Source organism: Mirounga angustirostris, unplaced genomic scaffold (genome assembly GCF_029215605.1).
Source record: "Mirounga angustirostris isolate CCGP_5_RB_7025 unplaced genomic scaffold, mMirAng1.0.hap1 SCAF_2, whole genome shotgun sequence".
Classification (NCBI taxonomy): Eukaryota; Metazoa; Chordata; class Mammalia; order Carnivora; family Phocidae; genus Mirounga; species Mirounga angustirostris.
This window is the reverse complement of record NW_026991710.1, coordinates 155,960,528-155,980,320: the sequence shown is the minus strand read 5'-3', so window position 1 is coordinate 155,980,320 and position 19,793 is coordinate 155,960,528. Positions and strand designations below refer to the sequence as shown.

At 38.1% G+C, this 19,793-nt stretch overlaps 1 protein-coding gene across 2 annotated transcripts in view; it reads right to left on the bottom strand.

Moving 5' to 3' along the window:
- Nucleotides 1-3,988: 3,988 nt before the first annotated feature.
- KCTD9 (potassium channel tetramerization domain containing 9) overlaps nt 3,989-19,793 on the bottom strand; it is a 38,062-nt gene continuing 22,257 nt past the window's right edge. For both annotated transcript variants that reach the window (XM_045880041.3, XM_064585367.1), the window contains 3 exons: nt 8,948-9,053; nt 8,085-8,218; nt 3,989-5,899 (listed from right to left, as the gene is read on the bottom strand). In XM_045880041.3, the coding sequence (XP_045735997.1) occupies nt 5,783-5,899; nt 8,085-8,218; nt 8,948-9,053 (357 nt within the window). In that variant the 3' untranslated portion in view covers nt 3,989-5,782. The remainder of the gene's footprint in view (nt 5,900-8,084; nt 8,219-8,947; nt 9,054-19,793) is intronic.

Below are 19,793 nucleotides of genomic sequence, written 5' to 3'. Positions count from 1 at the left end.
ACATCCCCATGTGTTTGCCTTGGGTTTCTTAGCCACTGGGGAGAAAGGCAGTACTTGGAACTTCCATGCTCAGTACGTTTTCGTACTAAGCTAGTCTATTTTTATTTTTAGTATTTATTTGGTTACACAAACTCCCTGATTCCTACCCTTATCAAGTTCGCCTTTTTTGCCTTAACATTCCCCCACCCCTCCCACACACACACAACTCCCCCATAGATTCGTTTTCAACTGTATCAGTTCCTGAGATAAAGAGAATTGGGCCATCTGCTTGGAAAGGTAGCTCCTGCTAGGAATCTCTGGCTAATATAAAGTTGTATGACATCAAATGCATACACTGTGGCACTAATTACATTTTGCTGAGTGTCTTCCACACGTAAGTGCTGGCCGGGCCATCTGTGAGCGTGAGAGAGAACTCAACACCTCTCAAAGCGCCAAGCCCCAGGCCAGATGCCTCCATGGCCAAGGCGGCCTTGAATTAGCTAATGACAAGAGGCATTCTCACAATGTCTTCAAGTTAATTTTCATCTGATGGGAAAGAGACTAAAGACAAAATCAAATACTGGTCGATGAGCTGTTGTAATTATTCCCCAAAGCCTGGATCCTCTGTGGCCCTGGGTGACAAGGACCACGAAGGTCAAGGTTTCTTTAGATACCGTCATGCCTGGATTTAGCCCTTTGGGTGTAAAATGCCCTATAGACAGACAAAAGCATGTGGTCTCAAAACAAGTGCTAGAAATACAAAGCGTTTTACCTGTTTGCGAACAAAGAGCCAAAAGAATCCCGAGCTTCTTTTCGAGTTTGTAGAGTACTGTGATTTTTCATTTTCTTAGCTTCCTTTTTATATGAAACTTTTCCAGGACTGAAATCTTTCCTGCTGGTAAATTATACTGCACATGGACTATGGGGGTTTTTTAAATAGTAATTTTTTTTTAATCCTATTCACATAAAGCCCTTTAATAGTGTATGTAATTGGAACACCCACTGGTGTACCTATTAAATGTACTTAAATCTTGGCCATTAAAACTTCAGCTAAGACTTTTATAGCTGAGACCCCAATTCAGAGATTAAAATCTAGCTAGGTTGTATTCTCTTGAGGAAACTGACAGACCCATCCAGAGCAGAGGGAAAATAGCTGTCGTACATTAAGTGATGTTAAATGCGCACAGAAAAGCTTTCACAAAGGAGGCCATTTGGTAATTAGAGAAAGAAGCTGAGTCAGGATGCCCGGGAGCTGGTCTCAGCTCTTCGATTCTTCATTTGTAAGAGGAGCTGATTTATAAATAATAAGAAGTGATTACTGGCACTACACCTGTACCCATATAGGATCCTACAGTAAGTAGATCATGTGAGTCTGAAAATTCCCCAGTCTCCTCCCCACCAGGTTCCTGCCTTGACTTATCTGCAAAGCCTTCTATAGCATCAAAAAGCTAAGGAGAAACATGGTAGTTAGAATACACTAAGCCCAAGACCACCTGGTGGGTGGACAGTTTGACTCATTTCAGTAGATATTTATTGAGTTAAAATATACAAATCACTGTGCTAAAGACAGTGGGAACACCAAGGTGAGAAATAGTAGTTAACTGGCATGTGAATGAGACCAACCTCTCATTACAACAGTCCTGCCAAGTGGGTATCATTATCCAAATTTACAGATAGATGTTCCAACCCAGTGGCGGACCCTTGGGATATTTTATTTACACAGTATAAACATTTACCAAAAAAAGAGCCATTACTCTTTATTACATTTATCTGAATGCATGATTGTCTTCCCCTAATCTACCCCTGGGTTGTAACTCATGACAGTCAAGGATCCCATCTTATTTAAACACCTGTTAAATCCCTGACATTTAGTCAGCATTCAATAAGTTTAAGTTCGAATGAATGAATGAATGAATGAATGAAAAGTAAGGACCTTTAAACCAGATTAGGCTTAATGCTTCCTCTATTTCTGCACCAAAGATGTGTTTTATCTGACATAGAATTAAACCTTCCTGTACAATTGTCTGTGAGGCCTATTACATTAGCTCAGTAGTAAAATGGTTAAAAATCACTGGCTATTTGTTCGTTTTAGAGCTGAGATTGGCAGTTTCTGCTCTGGTAGGATCTGAACCAATCAGTCATTGCCCAGTGTTTTCTGGAACGATTACATTTGCAAGGATGTCAGCATAAAGAGCAATGTGGAGGGCAAATTAACTCCCTGCTTTCCCCAGCCATTTCTGTGGCGGTTGTCAGAATCTCACGATAGGGTAGAGAAGATTTCAAGTATACTTGCAAGGAGGGGAATTAAAAAAAAAAAAAAGTGATTTATTTCATTTAAATTATTTTAATTATTTCTTTAGACACTGAATAATTTAAGTGCCATTTTGACATGAGACTTACCTCACTGTAATACAAAGGTAATGAGAGGCTCTTTTTCAACAAGAGTTCATTATGTTTGAGCAGTGTTCAAATTGTCCAGTTGATTTTCTATTTGCTGAAAGAGGTGTGCTTCTAACAGTGTTGCTCAAGCAGATGTGGTCATTGGACAGGACTCAGGAGATGGGAGTTAAGACGTCTGACCCTTACTGTAATGTTAAGCACTTATGTTTGGTTAAGCATCGGTGGATTTCTTGTAGCTTATTTCTATCGGTATTAAACTTTTGAGACATGTTTTGAAATTTTTGAATGGACACAGCCACATGGAGTATGCTCTATGCCAAATCTGTGTCGTATTCTTAGGGCACATAGATCTCAAGGGCAAAGGCCAGATTTATTTTCTACAGTATCAAGAGATCAAATATGAAATTAATGGAATTTCGATGTTTAGTGACAAACTTTGAACCTTTTCATAGTTCCAAGGATAGATCCCGTTTATCATGAAGCTTAATTTAGTAAACTGGCTTTAAGTATTTGGATTTTATAGTTGTCATAAATTTTTTCTCAATTTAGAAATTTCCAGATCTTAAAGTGTATGGCTTTAGAGGGAAAATGGTTTCATTTTCAACATTATTAAAAGAAACACCTCAAAACTATTAAAGCGCTACAGTAATGATTCTGTAATCTTGATGAGTGACGGATGCAAGCCTCTTTTTTGCCCTAATGTAAAATCTCAGCAGGAGGAATCCATGGTGAACTCCTGCTGACATAAAGGTTGTGAAAGGCTTTCAGAGAATTAATCCTTGCATAAGGTGCTTTGTACAGAAAATGTAACCACGTTTCTTCGCAGAGGTGTACCTTTTAATTTTAAAGATAATACCTCCTTGGAAATTTAATGAAATTCTAGGGCTTTTCATTAAACATGATTTGAAGTTGACATGGGGGATGATTTACAGTATAAGTCACCGATTCATAAAATGAGCAACTGGGGAAAATATCCCAAGACCTGATTTATGTAACCTTTATTATTTCCTACTAAAATTTTTTTGAAACTGTAGTTGGAAGAACTAGATTATATTACAACATAATACCCGTGCCTCTGAACAATTACACAAATACTGAATTTTATCCATGTAGGTAATCTAATTAGGTTAAAATTTTTTTCTAGTCCCCCACTCCAACTGTATTTCTACCTGTGTACAGACATGTTCCATCACTAGGTTTAATAGAAGTTTTACTATTTTGAAACTCCTCCCTCAAAATTTTCTCTCCCAGAAGTCAGGTGAGAATGTTTTGGGGAAAATGTTCTTAACCTAATAAAGCTAACTTGTAATGTTCATCAGCTAAACAGTAACCCAAATTAGATGAATTATCAGGAGGCAGTCTTGTCGTTTCAGAATTAATGAAATCTCTTTGTGTTGTTAGCATGGTGGATTTTAAAAAGAGGGTCATAAAATAATCACGCTTTAAGAAGTAAATTTCCTTTAATGGCACTTTCCAAGAGACTAATCGGTTATAAGTGTGGCATTTCCTTTTCCACCCAGATCCGTGGGGTTGGTCATCAACATATGTTGAAGAAATGTAAGCAAAATATGGTAAAGTGCTGATTTTCAAAAGCACGACAAGAAACTCCTTTTCAACATTTCACATCATTTATTAATGCAGTGTACATTAGATCCCAAATCCGCAGTTGCTAAGCAAACCACGTTTAGATCTTTCAGATTCTTCTGCAGTTTTCAGTTAGGTCTACAGAGGTACCCTTAAGTGGATGAACAACACATTCTATAATTCTTGAAAATATATAGTACAGAGTGAAATGATTTAAATATAATTTAGGCATATATTGATTATGAAAATAGATATCTCTCAATACAATACTTCTCTGTCTTGGTAAAAATAATAAAGCAAAGAAAATAATTCATTTCTGAAGTTGCTTTCCCTCACTTGTAAAGGTCCGATCTCCCACTATTCATGTTCTACCCTTTACTGTTAAGGAAAGCTTTGCATATGTATATATAGAAGAAGAAGCGACGTGAATATTGAAGACATGTCATTCTCCCAGAGGAGACAAAGTAGTTTTTAATGATTCATTGCTTCAAACTGATGAGTCTGTAGAATTCAGAACCGATTTGGACACAGCTTATATCCCTGCTCTTGGGGCAGACATAAGGACACGGGTTAATAATGGTAAGGGAGGACAGGCCCTGTCTCTGCTACTGCAGAGATGAGGACTCAAGAAAATCAGGCTAGAATTTCTTTAAACGAAACCAGAAAATAGAAGTCAAAGACCCACAGGTGCTGACTGATTGGTATTACATCTTGGACCAGCCGAATGCCTTTATTCTTATTTCAGTTTTTGATGGCTATAATCAAACTGTCAGTTTAAAATCCTCTCATTCCCCATTGCAGGGTTTTAGCTGCAGTTATGTTGAGGCCCAAAAGATGACTGCCATATTCATTCATATTTTATAGCTTGGACTGGGATTTATTAATACCTATTTCTAAGCTGGCCCTGTTTAAACTATTTGGCATTTGAATTAAATTAATAACGCACCTTGGCTTTTTGCTTTTTACGTATCTTCCTATGCTTGTTTTGACTGTACAGGAGAAGACAAGGCTAGTAGTGTAAATTGGATAAAATTGCCTGGTCTGGCGTTGAGTGGAACTTGATTCAAATGAAATTCTAATGATGCTCATTTAAAAGCTGTAGCAATAGGTAAATTCTTTGTCCATCTGGAGAGTTCCACCTTAACTTGAGCTGACAATGATGTCTTTCCTTTCACTCTGTCTCAATCAGTAAGAACTGAGGATTTAATTTAGCTACTGCTTTGTTCTAAAAAATAAACATGATAAAAATGAACCTGAAAAAGAGAGCCTTGGGAAATCTGATCTCACCATATTCACACGGTGTGACAGGTATTTAAAGTAGGGGAGTGCATCACTAAAGCTATTAATAAACCTGAACTCTGCAAAATTTTCATAAATTTTAACAATTTAAATATCCATACTGCATTTAGAGATTCAATAAATATAATTGCATATGTTGTGCTTTTCATAAATTAAAATCCTCAAGTACATTTCAAAACAAGATGGATTTCCACATCATGCCTATTTAAAAGCAAATATAATAGATCCTATTCCTGGTCATAAAGCCAGGCAAATCCCCCTACCTCTAGTCAAAAGGCAGCAAGCTAATCTAGCTTCCCTACATCCATTACATGAGTGCTTCTCTGTTAAAATCAGAATGTGGAAAAAAGTCAATTTTTTCCTTTATGCACCGCTGAGACAAGCATAATCCTCTAAATTTTTTTTTGTTTTTTATTCCCTTACAGTGTTATTTCTTCTAGACAACTGAGTGGGTGGAGAAAAAAAAAGTGATCAGGAAAACATTTTGCATCTGGGACTCCTTCCTCCAGCCCTGAAATTCTCATCGGACACTTTGTGACATGTGCAGGGGTGTCAGCATCTCTTCAAATATAGCCCCCTTCACGTTGGAACCTCTCAGGTTGGCTTCTTGAAGATCACAGCCAGACAGATCACAGTTCTGCAAGACAAAAACAATATTCACGAGATTCAGATGGAGGTTTAGGGCCTTCTCTGTTCCCTCTCAAAAGGATTCCTGGGGCACATGAAAATCAGTTATTTCTGGAAAACTTCTGTTTTAGGAAAGAAGTCAGATTTTCTTTGATTGGATTTGTTTTCTCTAGGTGATGCTCAGGCTGACCATTACAAATAGAGATAAAGGTTAAAGGAGGAAGCATGTTTCTTCCGTTCATGTATTTTACAATCAGTCATTTAAAACCCAGAATGAGGGGCACCTGGGTGGCTCAGACGTTAAGCGTCTGCCTTCGGCTCAGGTCATGATCCCAGGGTCCTGGGATCGAGCCCCACATCGGGCTCCCCACTCCACGGGAAGCCTGCTTCTCCCTCTCCCACTTCCCCTGCTTGTGTTCCCTCTCTCGCTGTATCTATCTCTGTCAAATGAATGAATAAAATCTTAAAAAAAAAACCCAGAATGGACTGCAATGTAGTAAATATTATCTATGCAAATTTACTACAATCCAACAATGACAACAACAAAAGGCATGAGCAGGGCTGGGAAACACTATTAAAAAAATCTGAGCAAAAGAGATTTTACTTACTAAATTAAATTATGTAAGAGATTTTTGCCATTCCTCAACTCGAACATTTTTATAGCAGGGAACTGCCTTTTTTTTAAACCCCCAAATTATATGCACAGTTCAATGATTTTTAGCAAATGTATACAAAAGCTGTAGCAATAGGTTAACTACCACCACAATTGGGAGCGGTTTTTAAATTTCTCTTGAGATCACAGAATGGCAGATGAGACAGATTTTGGATAAGTCCCTGGGGATGGTGGGCAATGGCACATAACCTTTTAGGACAGAATGTCACCAGCTGCCCTTCAACAGTCAACCTGATTAATCTTTGCAATCAGTTGCAATCAGGAAGACTTTGACTACATGGTTAACTAAAACTAAGAGGGGAAAAATCATCATCTTTGGTCTGACAGTACCAATAATAAAAAATTAAATAATTGTGCTTATAATAGGTTTATACTTTTGGCCTTAGACCGGTTCTTTTTCCTTTAAGTTTAATGGGGCCTGCCACTCTGTTGCTAAAATCTATCAAGAGAACAGGCAAAAACATTAAAAGAAACAAATCAGTAACAAGCCAAATTTTGACCTCCTATTCTCCCCAATCCAACCCAGGCCAGATTTTCTGGGACAGGGCTGTACTGTTCAATATGATGGCAACAGCCACACATGGCTATTAGTATTTAAATGAATTAAAATGAAATAAAATAAAAAATCCATTTCTCGGTAGCAATGGCCATATTTCAAGTGCTTAACAGCCCTAGTAGCTGGTTGCTACTGTACTAAACAGATTTAGAACGTGTCTAGCATTGCAAAAAGTGCTACTGGACAGCACCGAGAGACCCATCAACAGCGCTGAAGTCGGCTAGCTGCATTCGCAAGTCAAGACAACATACAGAATTCTGATGAAAGAGATGCATGGACATGAGATTCAAAAAGAATATGATTCCGATTTAGAACAGGCTTTCTTTGAACCTGATTTCAAACCTGGATATCTTTTAAATTTCTCAAGTAGTTAAAAAAATAATCTGACCCCATTTAATTCTGTTTGGAATTAAAACTTAAGAAAAACACAATAAGGGGCGCCTGCCTGGGTGGCTCAGTTGGTTAAGCATCTGCCTTCAGCTCAGGTCACGATCCCAGAGTCCTGGGATGGAGCCCCGCATCGGGCTCCCTGCTCAGCGGGGAGCCTGCTTCTCCCTCTGCCTGCTGGTCCCCCTGCTTGAGTGCTCTCTCTATCTCTCTCTGTGTCAAATAAATAAAAATCTTAAAAAAAAAAAAACCCACAATAAGTCAGATTAATAAAAATACCCATCAAACTGATCTACTTGAAGGAGACCCAAGGAAAAGAGGAGAAATGAAATCAACTTAGAGCAAATGTCAGATGAATCCTCAAATCGGAGACTGGTATCTATGACTTGTGTAACTGAATCCTGCTCTGGGGTTCCAATTGGTTGAAGCAAGCAATCGATAAAAAAACATCCCTCTGGCTGTACTGGTATGCCACCTGGCAGTTTTTACGAGCCAACTACTTTATGATTTCAATAAATTTTGCATGAGATACTCCGTAATTGTAGATAAACAAAAACTCTTTAGAAATTGGTGACTCACCTCTAAATCAGTTCCTGCCAGAGTTGCTCCTCTGAGGTTACAGTTCTTCAACTTTGCATTTTTTAAGGTAGCAACTCTCAGGTTAATTCCTGTCATTTGACTTCCTTCCATATCCACACCTTTCAGATTAGCACCTAAAGTGAACATATTTGGGGGGCAGTTGAACTTAAAAATATTTATAGTCATCTACCTTTAAAAAACCACAGGATGACTTAATGGAAGTGAATGTTGACAAGCTCCTTTAACTTTTGGAAAGAACTCTGTGAACCATAAATCTCAGTCTCTCAACCAACTTCCACAGAGAAAGAGTTCATTGTTAAAAAACTGTTTGCTTATACTATGAATTAAGAATATTTTAGTCTGTATTTTTGAGGAGGAATTCAATTCGGTCTTAAGATAAACACTTTTATAACAGCCCTCCATAAGTTTATGATAAGGAAGGTAAATACCCTGTATTCTAAACATACAACTAAACAAAGTGACCAGTTCACTGACACAACAGAGCAATAGGAATTCATAAACAAAACATTAAATCTAACAATGACAAAAACTGCCTGGCTTTGTGCAAACTGAAATTCATGTAAGAGTATGCTATGTTTAGTTTCAAAGTTTGAGATGCTGATATTTAATTCTCCAACTAAAGCCTTATTCAATATTAAAGGCTGGATTTTTCCCTAACTTCTTACATGGCACATGACTGAGACCAAGATAGGACTTACTCTTGTTCATTCTCCGAGTATGAGGAGAGAAGAAATCTATATCCCCCTATAGTGGTCATGACTTTCCCGTAACAATTATTTTGTTGGGCTTTTTACTTCACGGTGTTTTCACCTTAGAAAACGTAATTATAGATAGAAGCTCACCTTCTAAGTTGGCTTTAAGACCAGAAGGATCTTCAAAATTACACAGTTTCAGGGATGCTCCTTCTGCATTAGAACAGAGCATCTTGACTCCCTGGAGATTTGCACACTGGCAAGGAAAGGAGAGAAGTCCATGTTTTAACCTTCAGAAGTTTGTTTGGATAAGAAAAAATTGGCTCAAACAATAAAAGAAAAAATAGACAAGGGGTGGAAGCTCAATTCCATACACTCACCATCAATTATTTTCTGTTTACAATGAAGACCTTTCCAACTAGACTCAATAAGAACTGAGAACTAAATAGTTCTTTCAAAAGAACCATTTTAAGAGAAAAAAACAGCCCAATTAACAATAGCATGTCCATTTTACACAAAACTTAAGAGTTTAGATAAAAGAGTTGGAGAGTCGCGACTATGACATCCTAGTTCTATTTTCAGGAACAGCCCTGGGTGTGACGTGAGAGCTGAAATGTGTGGGCAAGGAAAGCATAGCCTTGTCAGGGGTAGGGATTTCTCCTCCTTATTTCTGTAGGAATCAACGAAATTCTTGATGTTCAATCCTGCTATTAACTACCTTCATTTCAAAGGTCAGAATACTAAGGCCAGCAGTTCTAGGCATCATCTGGCTACAAAACACTACAAGTTGTTTGCTGGATCTTTCTGGACCAACCACTACTACACAACATGCACAACCTTGACCCAAATTACAGCGCAAAATACAAAGAGTGAAAAACCAGAAAATCTATGTTAGAATTTTAAATTATGTTAATTTATCTCTGAGGATTCAATGTCATCGGATCTGAACTCCCAACGGCAACTGGATAAGACAGGAAGCTATATAGGTGACATTAACATTAGAACTTCACAGATTGTGACCATCAAAGTAGACGATGAATGGAAAGCTGTCTTAAAAATTGTAAGGCACAATATAAATGACAATTGTAGCTGTCATTAAAACTACAACAGTGAGGATTCTAAAATCCTAAGGCTGATCAAGTTATGTTATTGCCATACCTAACAAAAAAATCCTGTTTTGTAAGTGCAATTTCATTCACCCTATAGTCAATTCTGTGGAAAGGGAGATACACTACAGATCATTTCAAATCACAGCAAATTGCGAAATGCACACATACTTTCCCATCTGCGCCTTTGCATTTACACAAGGTGGTACAGAAGCTCAGACTGAGAGGTAAGATACGTGAGGACCTGAAAGGATCAAGATAACTAAAAGACCTTATTTTAAATACTTGAAAATATTAACAAGACAGGAAGCTGAGAATATGAAAATAAATGTCTCTGGTTCTCTGTGGTGTGCCCCCAGGTAAAATAGACTGTAACTATTATCAAAAGCTCCCAAGGTGACAGCACAGGGAGAGCACCCTGCAGTTAGGTGTGACTGCAGCACCAGCCACCAGGTTGGGGGCTGGCATCTGGGCTGACCCAACTATAAGCCCAAGGTGGCCCCAGACTGGCCCTTTACAACACTGGGACCAAACCGTGCCCACAACAGAAAGTGCACTGCAGCAGCCAACTGCACTGAAGGCAAAAGCAGCTGAGCCACAACAGGAGGGCACATGTAACACATACAGGAGACACCTCTGCCCCAAGTGCCCGGTTCTGGGGAACAAAGGCCACTGAACTACAGAGCACTACAGGACCTCTTCTTCATAAGGCCACTACTTTTAAGATCAGGAGACATAGCTGACTCTCCTAATACATGGAAACACACAGAGAGTTGGACAAAATGAGGAAACAGAGGAATATGTCTCAAATGAAAGGACAGGACAAAATCACAGCAAAAGAGCTAAATGAAATGGAGATAAGCTACATGCCTGATAGAGAATTCAAAATAATGATCATAAAGAGCTGCGAAGAGTGAAGGATCTCTTAACAAAGAGAAAATATAAAAGAACCAATCATAGATGAAGAACTGAAATTAAAAATACACTAGAGGGAATAAACAGTAGACCAGAGGAAACAGAAGAATGGATCAGTGAGCTGGAGGACAGAGTAATGGAAAGCAACCAAGATGAACAGCAAAAAGAAAAAAGAATAGGTTAAGGGAACTCAGTGACATCAAGTGTACTAACATATGCACTGCACAGATCTCAGAGAAGAGACAGAAAGGGGGCAGAAAATTTATTTGCAGAAATAATAGCTACAAACATCCCAAATCTAGGGAAGGAAAGAGAAATCCAGATCCAGGGGGCACAGAGACCTCAACAGAATCAACCCATGGAGGTTCACACCAAGAGATATAATAATTAAAATGGCAAAAAGTGGTGATAAAGAGAGAATTTAAAGGCACCAAGAAAAAAAAAGTTATATACAAGGGAAACCCCATAAAGCAATCTGCTGATTTTGCAGCAGACACTGGAGGCCAGAAGGGAGTGGCATGACATATTCAAAGTGCTGAAAGGAAAAAACCTGAAACCAATTATACTCTCCCCAGCAAGGCTATCATTAGGAATAGGAGAGAGTTTCCCAAACAAAAGTTAAAGCAGTTCATCACCACTAAACCAGCTTTACAAGAAATGTTAAAGGCAATTCTTTAATGGAAAAAAAAGGACATAATCAGGAGTAAGAAAATTAGGAAAGGAAAAATTTCACAGGTAAATGCAAATATAATAAAAGTAGTAGATGAATCACTTATATATAAAACCAGTATGGAGGTTATAACACCAAAACATTAAAATCAGTTATACCCATAAAAATAAGTCAAGGGATTCACAAAATAAAAGGATATAATATGACACCATCTACATAAAATGTGTGTGTGTTGGGGGCCGGGGAGGCGAGTGAGAAAAAATTTAGTGCATTTAAGATGGGTTCAAACTTAAGCAACCATCAACCTTATATAGATACCTATACACATAAGATGTAATATATGAACTCACAAATCAAAAACCTGTAATGGATATACAAAAAAATAAAAAGAAAGGAATCCAAGCAAATCACTAAAGAAAGCCATCAAACCACAAGAGAGCAAGAGAAAAAAGAAACAAAGAAGAATTCCAAAAACAACTGTAAAACAAGTAACAAAATGGCAGTAAGTACATACATATCATTAATTACTTTGAATGTAAATACACTAAATGCTCCAATCAAAAGATATAGGCTGGGGTGCCTGAGTGGCTCAGTCAGTTGAGCATTCAATTCTTGGTTTTGGCTCAGGTCATAATCTCAGGGTCCTGGGATTAAGCCCAGCTTCATGCTCCACGTTCAGCGCGATGTCTGCTTGAGGATTTTCTCTCCCACTTCCTCTGCCCCTTCCCCCTGCTCATTCTCTCTCTCTCTCGTAAATCAGTAAATCTTAAAAAAAAAAAAAAAAAAAAAAAAGATAGAGGCTGACCAAATGGATAAAAAAAGCAAGAACCATCTATATGCTGCTTATAAGAGACTCATTTCAGACCTAAAGATATATGAAGATTGAAAGATGGAGAAGTGTCTGGGTGAAACAGTCAGTTAAGCATGCAACTCGTAAAATTAGGTCATGATCTCAGGGTCTTGGGATTGAGCCCCCACATCGGACTCTACCCTCAGCAGCGAGCACGGGGAAGGGCTCGCTCGCTCTCTCAAATAAATAAATAAATCTTAAAAAAAAAAGAAAGTGAAGGGTTGGAAAATCATTTACTATGCAAATGGAAGTGCAAAGAAAGCTGGGGTAGCAAAACTTGTATCTCAGACAAAACAGACTTTAAAACAAAGACTGTAACAAGCAACAAAGAAGGACACTACATAATGATAAAGGGAACAATGCAACAAGAGGATAGAACAATGGCAAATATTTATTTGGAGTGACTAAATACATATAGCATTTATTAACAGACATAAAGGAAAAAAAATTACTGTAATACAGTAACAAGTACAAGACTTTAACACCCCACTTACATCAATGGATAGATCATCCAGACAGAAAATCAACAAGGGATCAGTGGCTTTGAATGACACATTAGACCAGATGGATCTAAAAGTTATTTCAGAACATTCCACCCCAAAACAGTGTAATACACATTCTTTTCCAGGTGCAAAGGGAACATTCTCCAGTATAGATCATATGTTAGGCCACAAACAAGTCTCAACAAATTCAAAAAGACTGAAATCGTATCATGCAACATTTCTGACCATAATGGCATGAAACTAGAAAAAAGTGGAAAGAACAAATACATGGAGATTAAATAACATGTACTAAATAGTCGGTGGGTCAACCAAGAAATCAAAGAGGAAATAAAACACATTCATGGAGAAAAATGAAAATGAAAATAAAATGGTCCAAAATCTTTGGAATGCAGCAAAAGCTGTTCTCAGGGGAAGATTAGAGCAATATAGGCCTACCTTAAGAAGCAAGAAAAATCTCAAACAACCTAACTTTATACCTAAAGGAACTAGAAAAAGAAGAATAAACAAAGCCCAAAGCCAGTAGCAGGAAGGAAGAGTAAAGATTAAAACAGAAATAAATGAAATAGAGACTAAAAGAACAATAGAACAGATCAATGAAACCAGGAGCTGGTTCTTTGAAACGTTCAATAAAACTGATAAACCTTTGGTCAGACTCATTTAAAAAAAAAAAAAAAAAGAGGACTTGAATAAAATAATGAAAGAGGAGAAATAATAACTGATACCACAGAAATACTAAGGATTAAAGAGAATATTATGAAAAATTATGTGCCAATAAATGGGGCAACCTAGAAGAAATGGATAAATTCCTAGAAACATAATTATTTCTCCCAAAACTGCACCAGGAAGAAATAAAAAACTTGAACAGACTGATTAGTAGCAATGAAATTGAATAAGTAACTGAAAAACTCCCATCAGAATTCTACCAAACGCTTAAGGAAGAGTTAATACACATTTTGTTCAAACTATTCCAAAAACTAAAAAAGGAAGGAAAGACTCCAAATTCCTTCTATGAGGAATTATTACCTTGATACTAAAACTAGATAAAGTGACTACAAAAAACAAAAACCAAAACCACAAGCCAGTATCTCTGATGAACACAGATGCAAAAATCTTCAACATAACAGGAGCAAACCGAATCCAACAATATTTCATTAAAAAAAACTGAATTCACCATGATCAAGTGGAATTTATTCCTGGCACACAAAAATACAAATAATATTTGCAAATCAATCAACATGTATCAACATCACATTAACAAGAGAAAAGGTAACAACCATGTGACCATTTCAACAGATGCAGAAAAAGCATTTAGCAAGTACAACAACCATTTATGATAAAAACCCTCAACAAAGTAGGCTTAGAGGAACAAACCTCAACATAATAAAGACCATACATGAAAAACCCTCAGCTAACATCATATTTAATGGGGAAAAACTGAGAGCTTTTCCTCTAAGGTCAGGAACAAGACAAGGATATCCACTTGAACCACTTTCATTTAACATAGTACTGGAAGTCCTAGCCATAGCAATCAAACAAGAAAACAGAAATAAAAGGAATTCAAATTGGTAAGGAAGAAGTAAAACTTTCACTATTTGCAGATGACATGATACTCTATAGAGAAAACCCAAAAGAGTCCACCAAAAAATCCTAAAACTGATAACTGAATTCAGAAAGTCTCAGAATACAAAATCAATATACAGAAATCTGTTGTATTTCCATACACTAATAATGAAGTAGAAGGATGAGAAATTAAGAAAACAATCCTACTTACAACTGCACCAAAAAGAATAAAATACCTAGGAATAAGCTTAACCAAGGAGATGACAGACCTGTACTCTGAAAACTATAAAACACTGATGAAACAAACTAAAGGTGACACAAATAGAAAGATATTCTGTGCTCATGAACTGGGAGAACCAATACTGTTAAAATGTCCATACTACCCAAAGCAACCAAGAAGTTTAATGCAATCCCAATCAAAATACCAACAGCATTTTCCACAGAACTAGAACAAATAATCTTAAAATCTATATGGAAACACAAAAGACCCTGAATGGCAATCTTGAAAAAGAAGAACAAAACTCAAGGTATCACAATCCCTGATTTCGAGATATACTACAGAGCTGTAGTAATCAAAATAGTATGATACTGACACAAAAACAGACATACAGCTCAACAGAACAGAGTCCAGAAATAAGCCCACACTTTTATTGTCGATTAATCTATGACAAAGGAGGGGCGCTTGGGTGACTCAGTTAAGCGTCTGACTCCTGATTTCAGCTCAGGTCATTATCTCAAGGTCATGAGATTGAGCCCCATGTCAGACTCCACTGGGTGTAGAGCCTGCTCAAGATTCTCTTCCTCTCCCTCTGCCCTGCCCCCCTCAAAAAAAAAATCTATGACGAAGGAGGCAAGAATACACAATGGGAAAAAGACAGTCTCTTCAACAAATGGTGCAGGGAAAACTGGACAGCTTCATGCAAAAGAATGAAACTAGACCACTTTCTTATATCATACACAAAAATAAACTCAAAATGGATTAAGGACCTAAATGTGAGACCTGAAACTGTAAAAATGCTAGAAGAGAACACAGGCAGTAAGTTCTTTGACATCAGCCATAGAAACATTTTTCTAGATAAGTCTCCTTTGGCAAGGGAAACAAAAACAAAATTAAATTATTGGGACTACACCAAAATAAAATACTTCTGCACAGCAAATGAAATCATAAACAAAACAAAAAGACAACCTACTGAATGGGAGAAGATATTTGCAAATTATAGATCCAATAGGGGGTTAATATACAAAATATATGAAGAACCTATACAACTCAACACCAAAACAACAAATAATCCAGTTAAAAAATGGGCAGAAGATATGAACAGACATTTCTCCAAAGACGACATCCAGATGGCCAACAGACACATGAAAAGATGCTCAACATCACTCATCATCAGGGAAATGCAATTCAAAACCACAATGAGAGATCACCTCATACCTGTCAGAATGGCTAAAATAAAAAACACAGTAAGTGTTGACGAGGATGTGGAGGAAAAGGAACCCTTGTGCACTGTTGGTGGGAAAGCAAACTGGTGCAGCCACTCTGGAAAACAGTATGGAGGTTCCTCAAAAAATTAAAAATAGAATTAAAAAATAGTGGGATCCAGTAATCCCACTAATGGGTATCTACCCAAAGAAAATAAAAATACTAATTCAAAAAGATATATACGTACCCCAGTGTTTATAATAGCATTATTTACAAGAGCAAAGATATGGAAGAAACCCAAGTGTCCATCGATAAACGAATAGATAAAGAAGATGTGGTAGACACACACACACACACGAATATTACTCAGCCATAAAAAAGAATGAAATCTTGTCATTTATAACAACATGGATGGAGGTAGAGGGCATAATGCTAACTGAAATAAGTCAGAGAAAGAAAAATACCATATGATTTCAACCTCATGTGGAATTTAAGAAATAAACAAACAAATGGGTGAAATAGGTGAAGGGGATTAAGAGTACACTCTTCATGAGGGGCACCTGGGTGGTTCAGTCCGTTAAGTGTCCGACTCCTGGTTTTGGCTCAGGTCATGATCTCAGGGTCATGAGACTGAGCCCCGAGTAGGCTCCGTGCTCAGTGCAGAGTCTGCTTGAGATTCTTTCCCTCCCTTTTCCTCCCTCTTGGCTCCTCTCCCACTTGTGTTCTCTCTCTCAAATAAATAAATAAAATCTAAAAAAAAAAGTACACTTATCATGAAACTAATCTAACACTGTATGTTAATTATGCTTAAAAAAAATAGGGCTCACCATAGCACATGAGAGACAATGGACTCTGAAAAACAAACTGAGAGTTCCAGAGGGGAGGGGGGTGGGAGGATCGGTTAGCCTGGTGATGGGTATTAAAGAGGGCACGTTCTGCATGGAGCACTGGGTGTTATGCACAAACAATGAATCATGGGACACTACATCAAAAACTAATGATGTAATGTATGGTGATTAACATAACATAATAAAAAAAAATAGGGAAGAAGCAGAAATAGATGAAGTATAGATTAGACCAGCTGGTCTAGATGAATGGGTTATTGGTACATGGGGGATTTTTTAAAAGTAGTATTTGTTGTTTTAAATATAATAACAACAACAATAATAATAAAGTCCCAAGGTAATTTTAAGTACAGCTCTATACTGAAAGCTATACACTATGGAATCGCACAAAGAAACAGATTTGTAAGAAATTCAGTGAAGTTTTTGATCTTCAACCACAGAAAACATTCCCCCCACCCTTAATCAATGGTAAAGCAGGTCACCAACACTGAGGGTACAGAACTCAGCTACTCAGTAAACCAGCACTGCAGCTGTAAGAGTTTTGCTATCTACTGTATCAAGGGGCAAAGGGCTTTGATGAAAGCAATTCAGTTTTTACCATTATTTCTTAAGTATGGTATTAGGATTATGTTTTCAAAAATGGTCTTTATATATTTTTTAAAGATTTTATTTATTTATTTATGTGAGAGAGAGCAAGAGAAAAAAGAGCACAAATGGGGGTGGGAGGGTGGGGGAAGGGCTGAGCGAGAGGGAGAAGCAGGTTCCCCCCTGAGCAGGGAGCCTGCCTTGGGACTCAATCCCAGGATCCTGAGATCACGACCTGAGCAGAAGGCAGACGCTTAATCGACTGAGCCACACAGGCTCCCCAAATGGTCTTTATCTTTGAGAAACGAAATATTTACAGGTGAAATAATGAGTTGCTTCAAAATAATGGTGAAAAGAGGTACAGACAAAATTGTTTATGTGCTGATGATATATGTTGAAGCTGAGTAATGGAGGTAACAAGGGGGATTCATTATATTGTTCTATTTTTGTATGTTGGACATTTTCCACATGAAAAAGTCATTAAAAAAAGAAATAAGAAAAAGAAAACACATGCTGTAGAGTCTAGCTCCAACTCTGCTAACAAACTAGCCTTTTTGGGCTTGGGCAAATCGCTCGGTTTGTGTCTCAGTCTACCAAACAAGAGGGTCATATTTGATGACCATCAAGGTCCCTGTTACCATTTATCAATCTTGGATGGGAATATGCAATGGATACGTACCAGCTGAATTATTACACCAGCTTCTATGCAGCAGACTGAGGTCACTGATGGCAGGCAGAGTATGCAGAACAAACACTCTAAAGCATGCTGACAGAAGAGATTATGTGGCACAGACTTCTGCTTAACAGGGAGAGCAACTGCGATCACCCTGGCTGACACCAGAATCGCATGGCTCCTATGGAAAGGCCTCACAGCCTGTGAGTGATACACTGGTGAGAAGTTCAAAAAGAGTGGTGGACCCATTAGGTACATCTTGTGTGGCAGAGAGCTTAGCACACATCCTATTTTGTGGATATGACAGCTACTCATTAGCAATCATCCTCAAATGCCAAGGACAATTAGCAACTAGTTTTGACTTCACAACCTATACACCCTGGGCAATGACTCTTCAACATGTGCCATTTCCATCATTAGTAATTAAACTTACAATTCTACAGCACTTCAGTTTACCAATTATACAGTATGGGTAGAACAAGTATTTACAGATAAGAAAATTATGGTTCAGGTTTGGTGTATTACTACAATTCAACACAACTCAAAACCAGCTGTACTGAATGACCCAGTCTGTCTTTTTATCTTTTTTTGTTTTGTCCTTAACAAAATCCACACGAGTGGTCTCTCAACATTTCACTATTTAAAGACTAGGTCCTTCAAACCTTTCCTCTGTGCTAATAGTCTTTTGCTTATTTTGCTACCAGTGTTGTCCTTCCTCATAAGATGGGACAAGGAGAGTGAAAATACTGGAAATGTATATTGGCAGATTTTTTTATAGATCCGGTATCATAAACTTCATGGAAAAATAGGTTGCAAGTAAGGAATAAAACTAAAATTATAAAATTCAATGAACATTTATTCAATGACTACTAAAAGCAAGGTACTGGGATGCCTGGGTGGCTCAGTCAGTTAAGTGTCTGCCTTCGGCTCAGGTCATGATCCCAGGTCCTGGGAATGAGCCCGGCATCGGGCTCCACACTCAGCGTGGAGTCTGCTTCTCTCCCTCCCTCTGCTCCTCCCCCTGCTCGTGCTTGCTCTCTCTCTCAAATAAATGAAATCTTAAAAAAAAAAAAGGCAAGGTACCATGTTAGGTATTATTAATTCAAAAAACCTATAGGCATGGGCCTTGGTATTAAGGAAACTGAAGTTGTTTAGAAGTTAGATATCACTGTTGTTTTGCATCTATTCTCTAACCCCAAATTAGCACAAGTAACTGTTACATAAATACATGATGTACATATGTACAGACACACACACCTATATATATATTTGACCCTTGAACAACATGGGTTTGATTGCACGGGTCCACTTATATGTGGATTTTTTTTGACAGAGAGACACACAGTGAGAGAAGGACTACAAGCAGGGGGAGTGGGAGAGGGAGAAGCAGGCTTTCCGCTGAGCAGGAAGCCTGAAGCAGGGCTCGATCCCAGGACCCCGGGATCATGACCTGAGCCGAAGGCAGACGCTTAAGGACTGAGCCACCCAGGCGCCCGCTTTTTTTTAAGATTTTATTTATTTGACAGAGAGAGTGACAGAACAACAGCAAGGGGAGTGGCAGGCAGAGGGAGAGGGAGAAGCAGGCTCCCCCTGAGCAAGGAGCGGGATGTGGGGCCCGATCCCAGGATTCCAGGATCATGACCTGAGCCGAAGGCAAACCCTTAACCGTCAGCCACCAAGGTGCCCCAATTCTTTTTTTAAGTAGGCACCACACCCAGCGTGGAGCCTAACATGGGGCTTGAATTCATGATTCTGAGATCAAGACCTGGATGCTTAACCAACTGAGCCACCCAGGTCCCCTATATGTGGGTTTTTAAAAATCAATATAATACATTACTATAAATGTATTTTCTCTTCCTTATGATT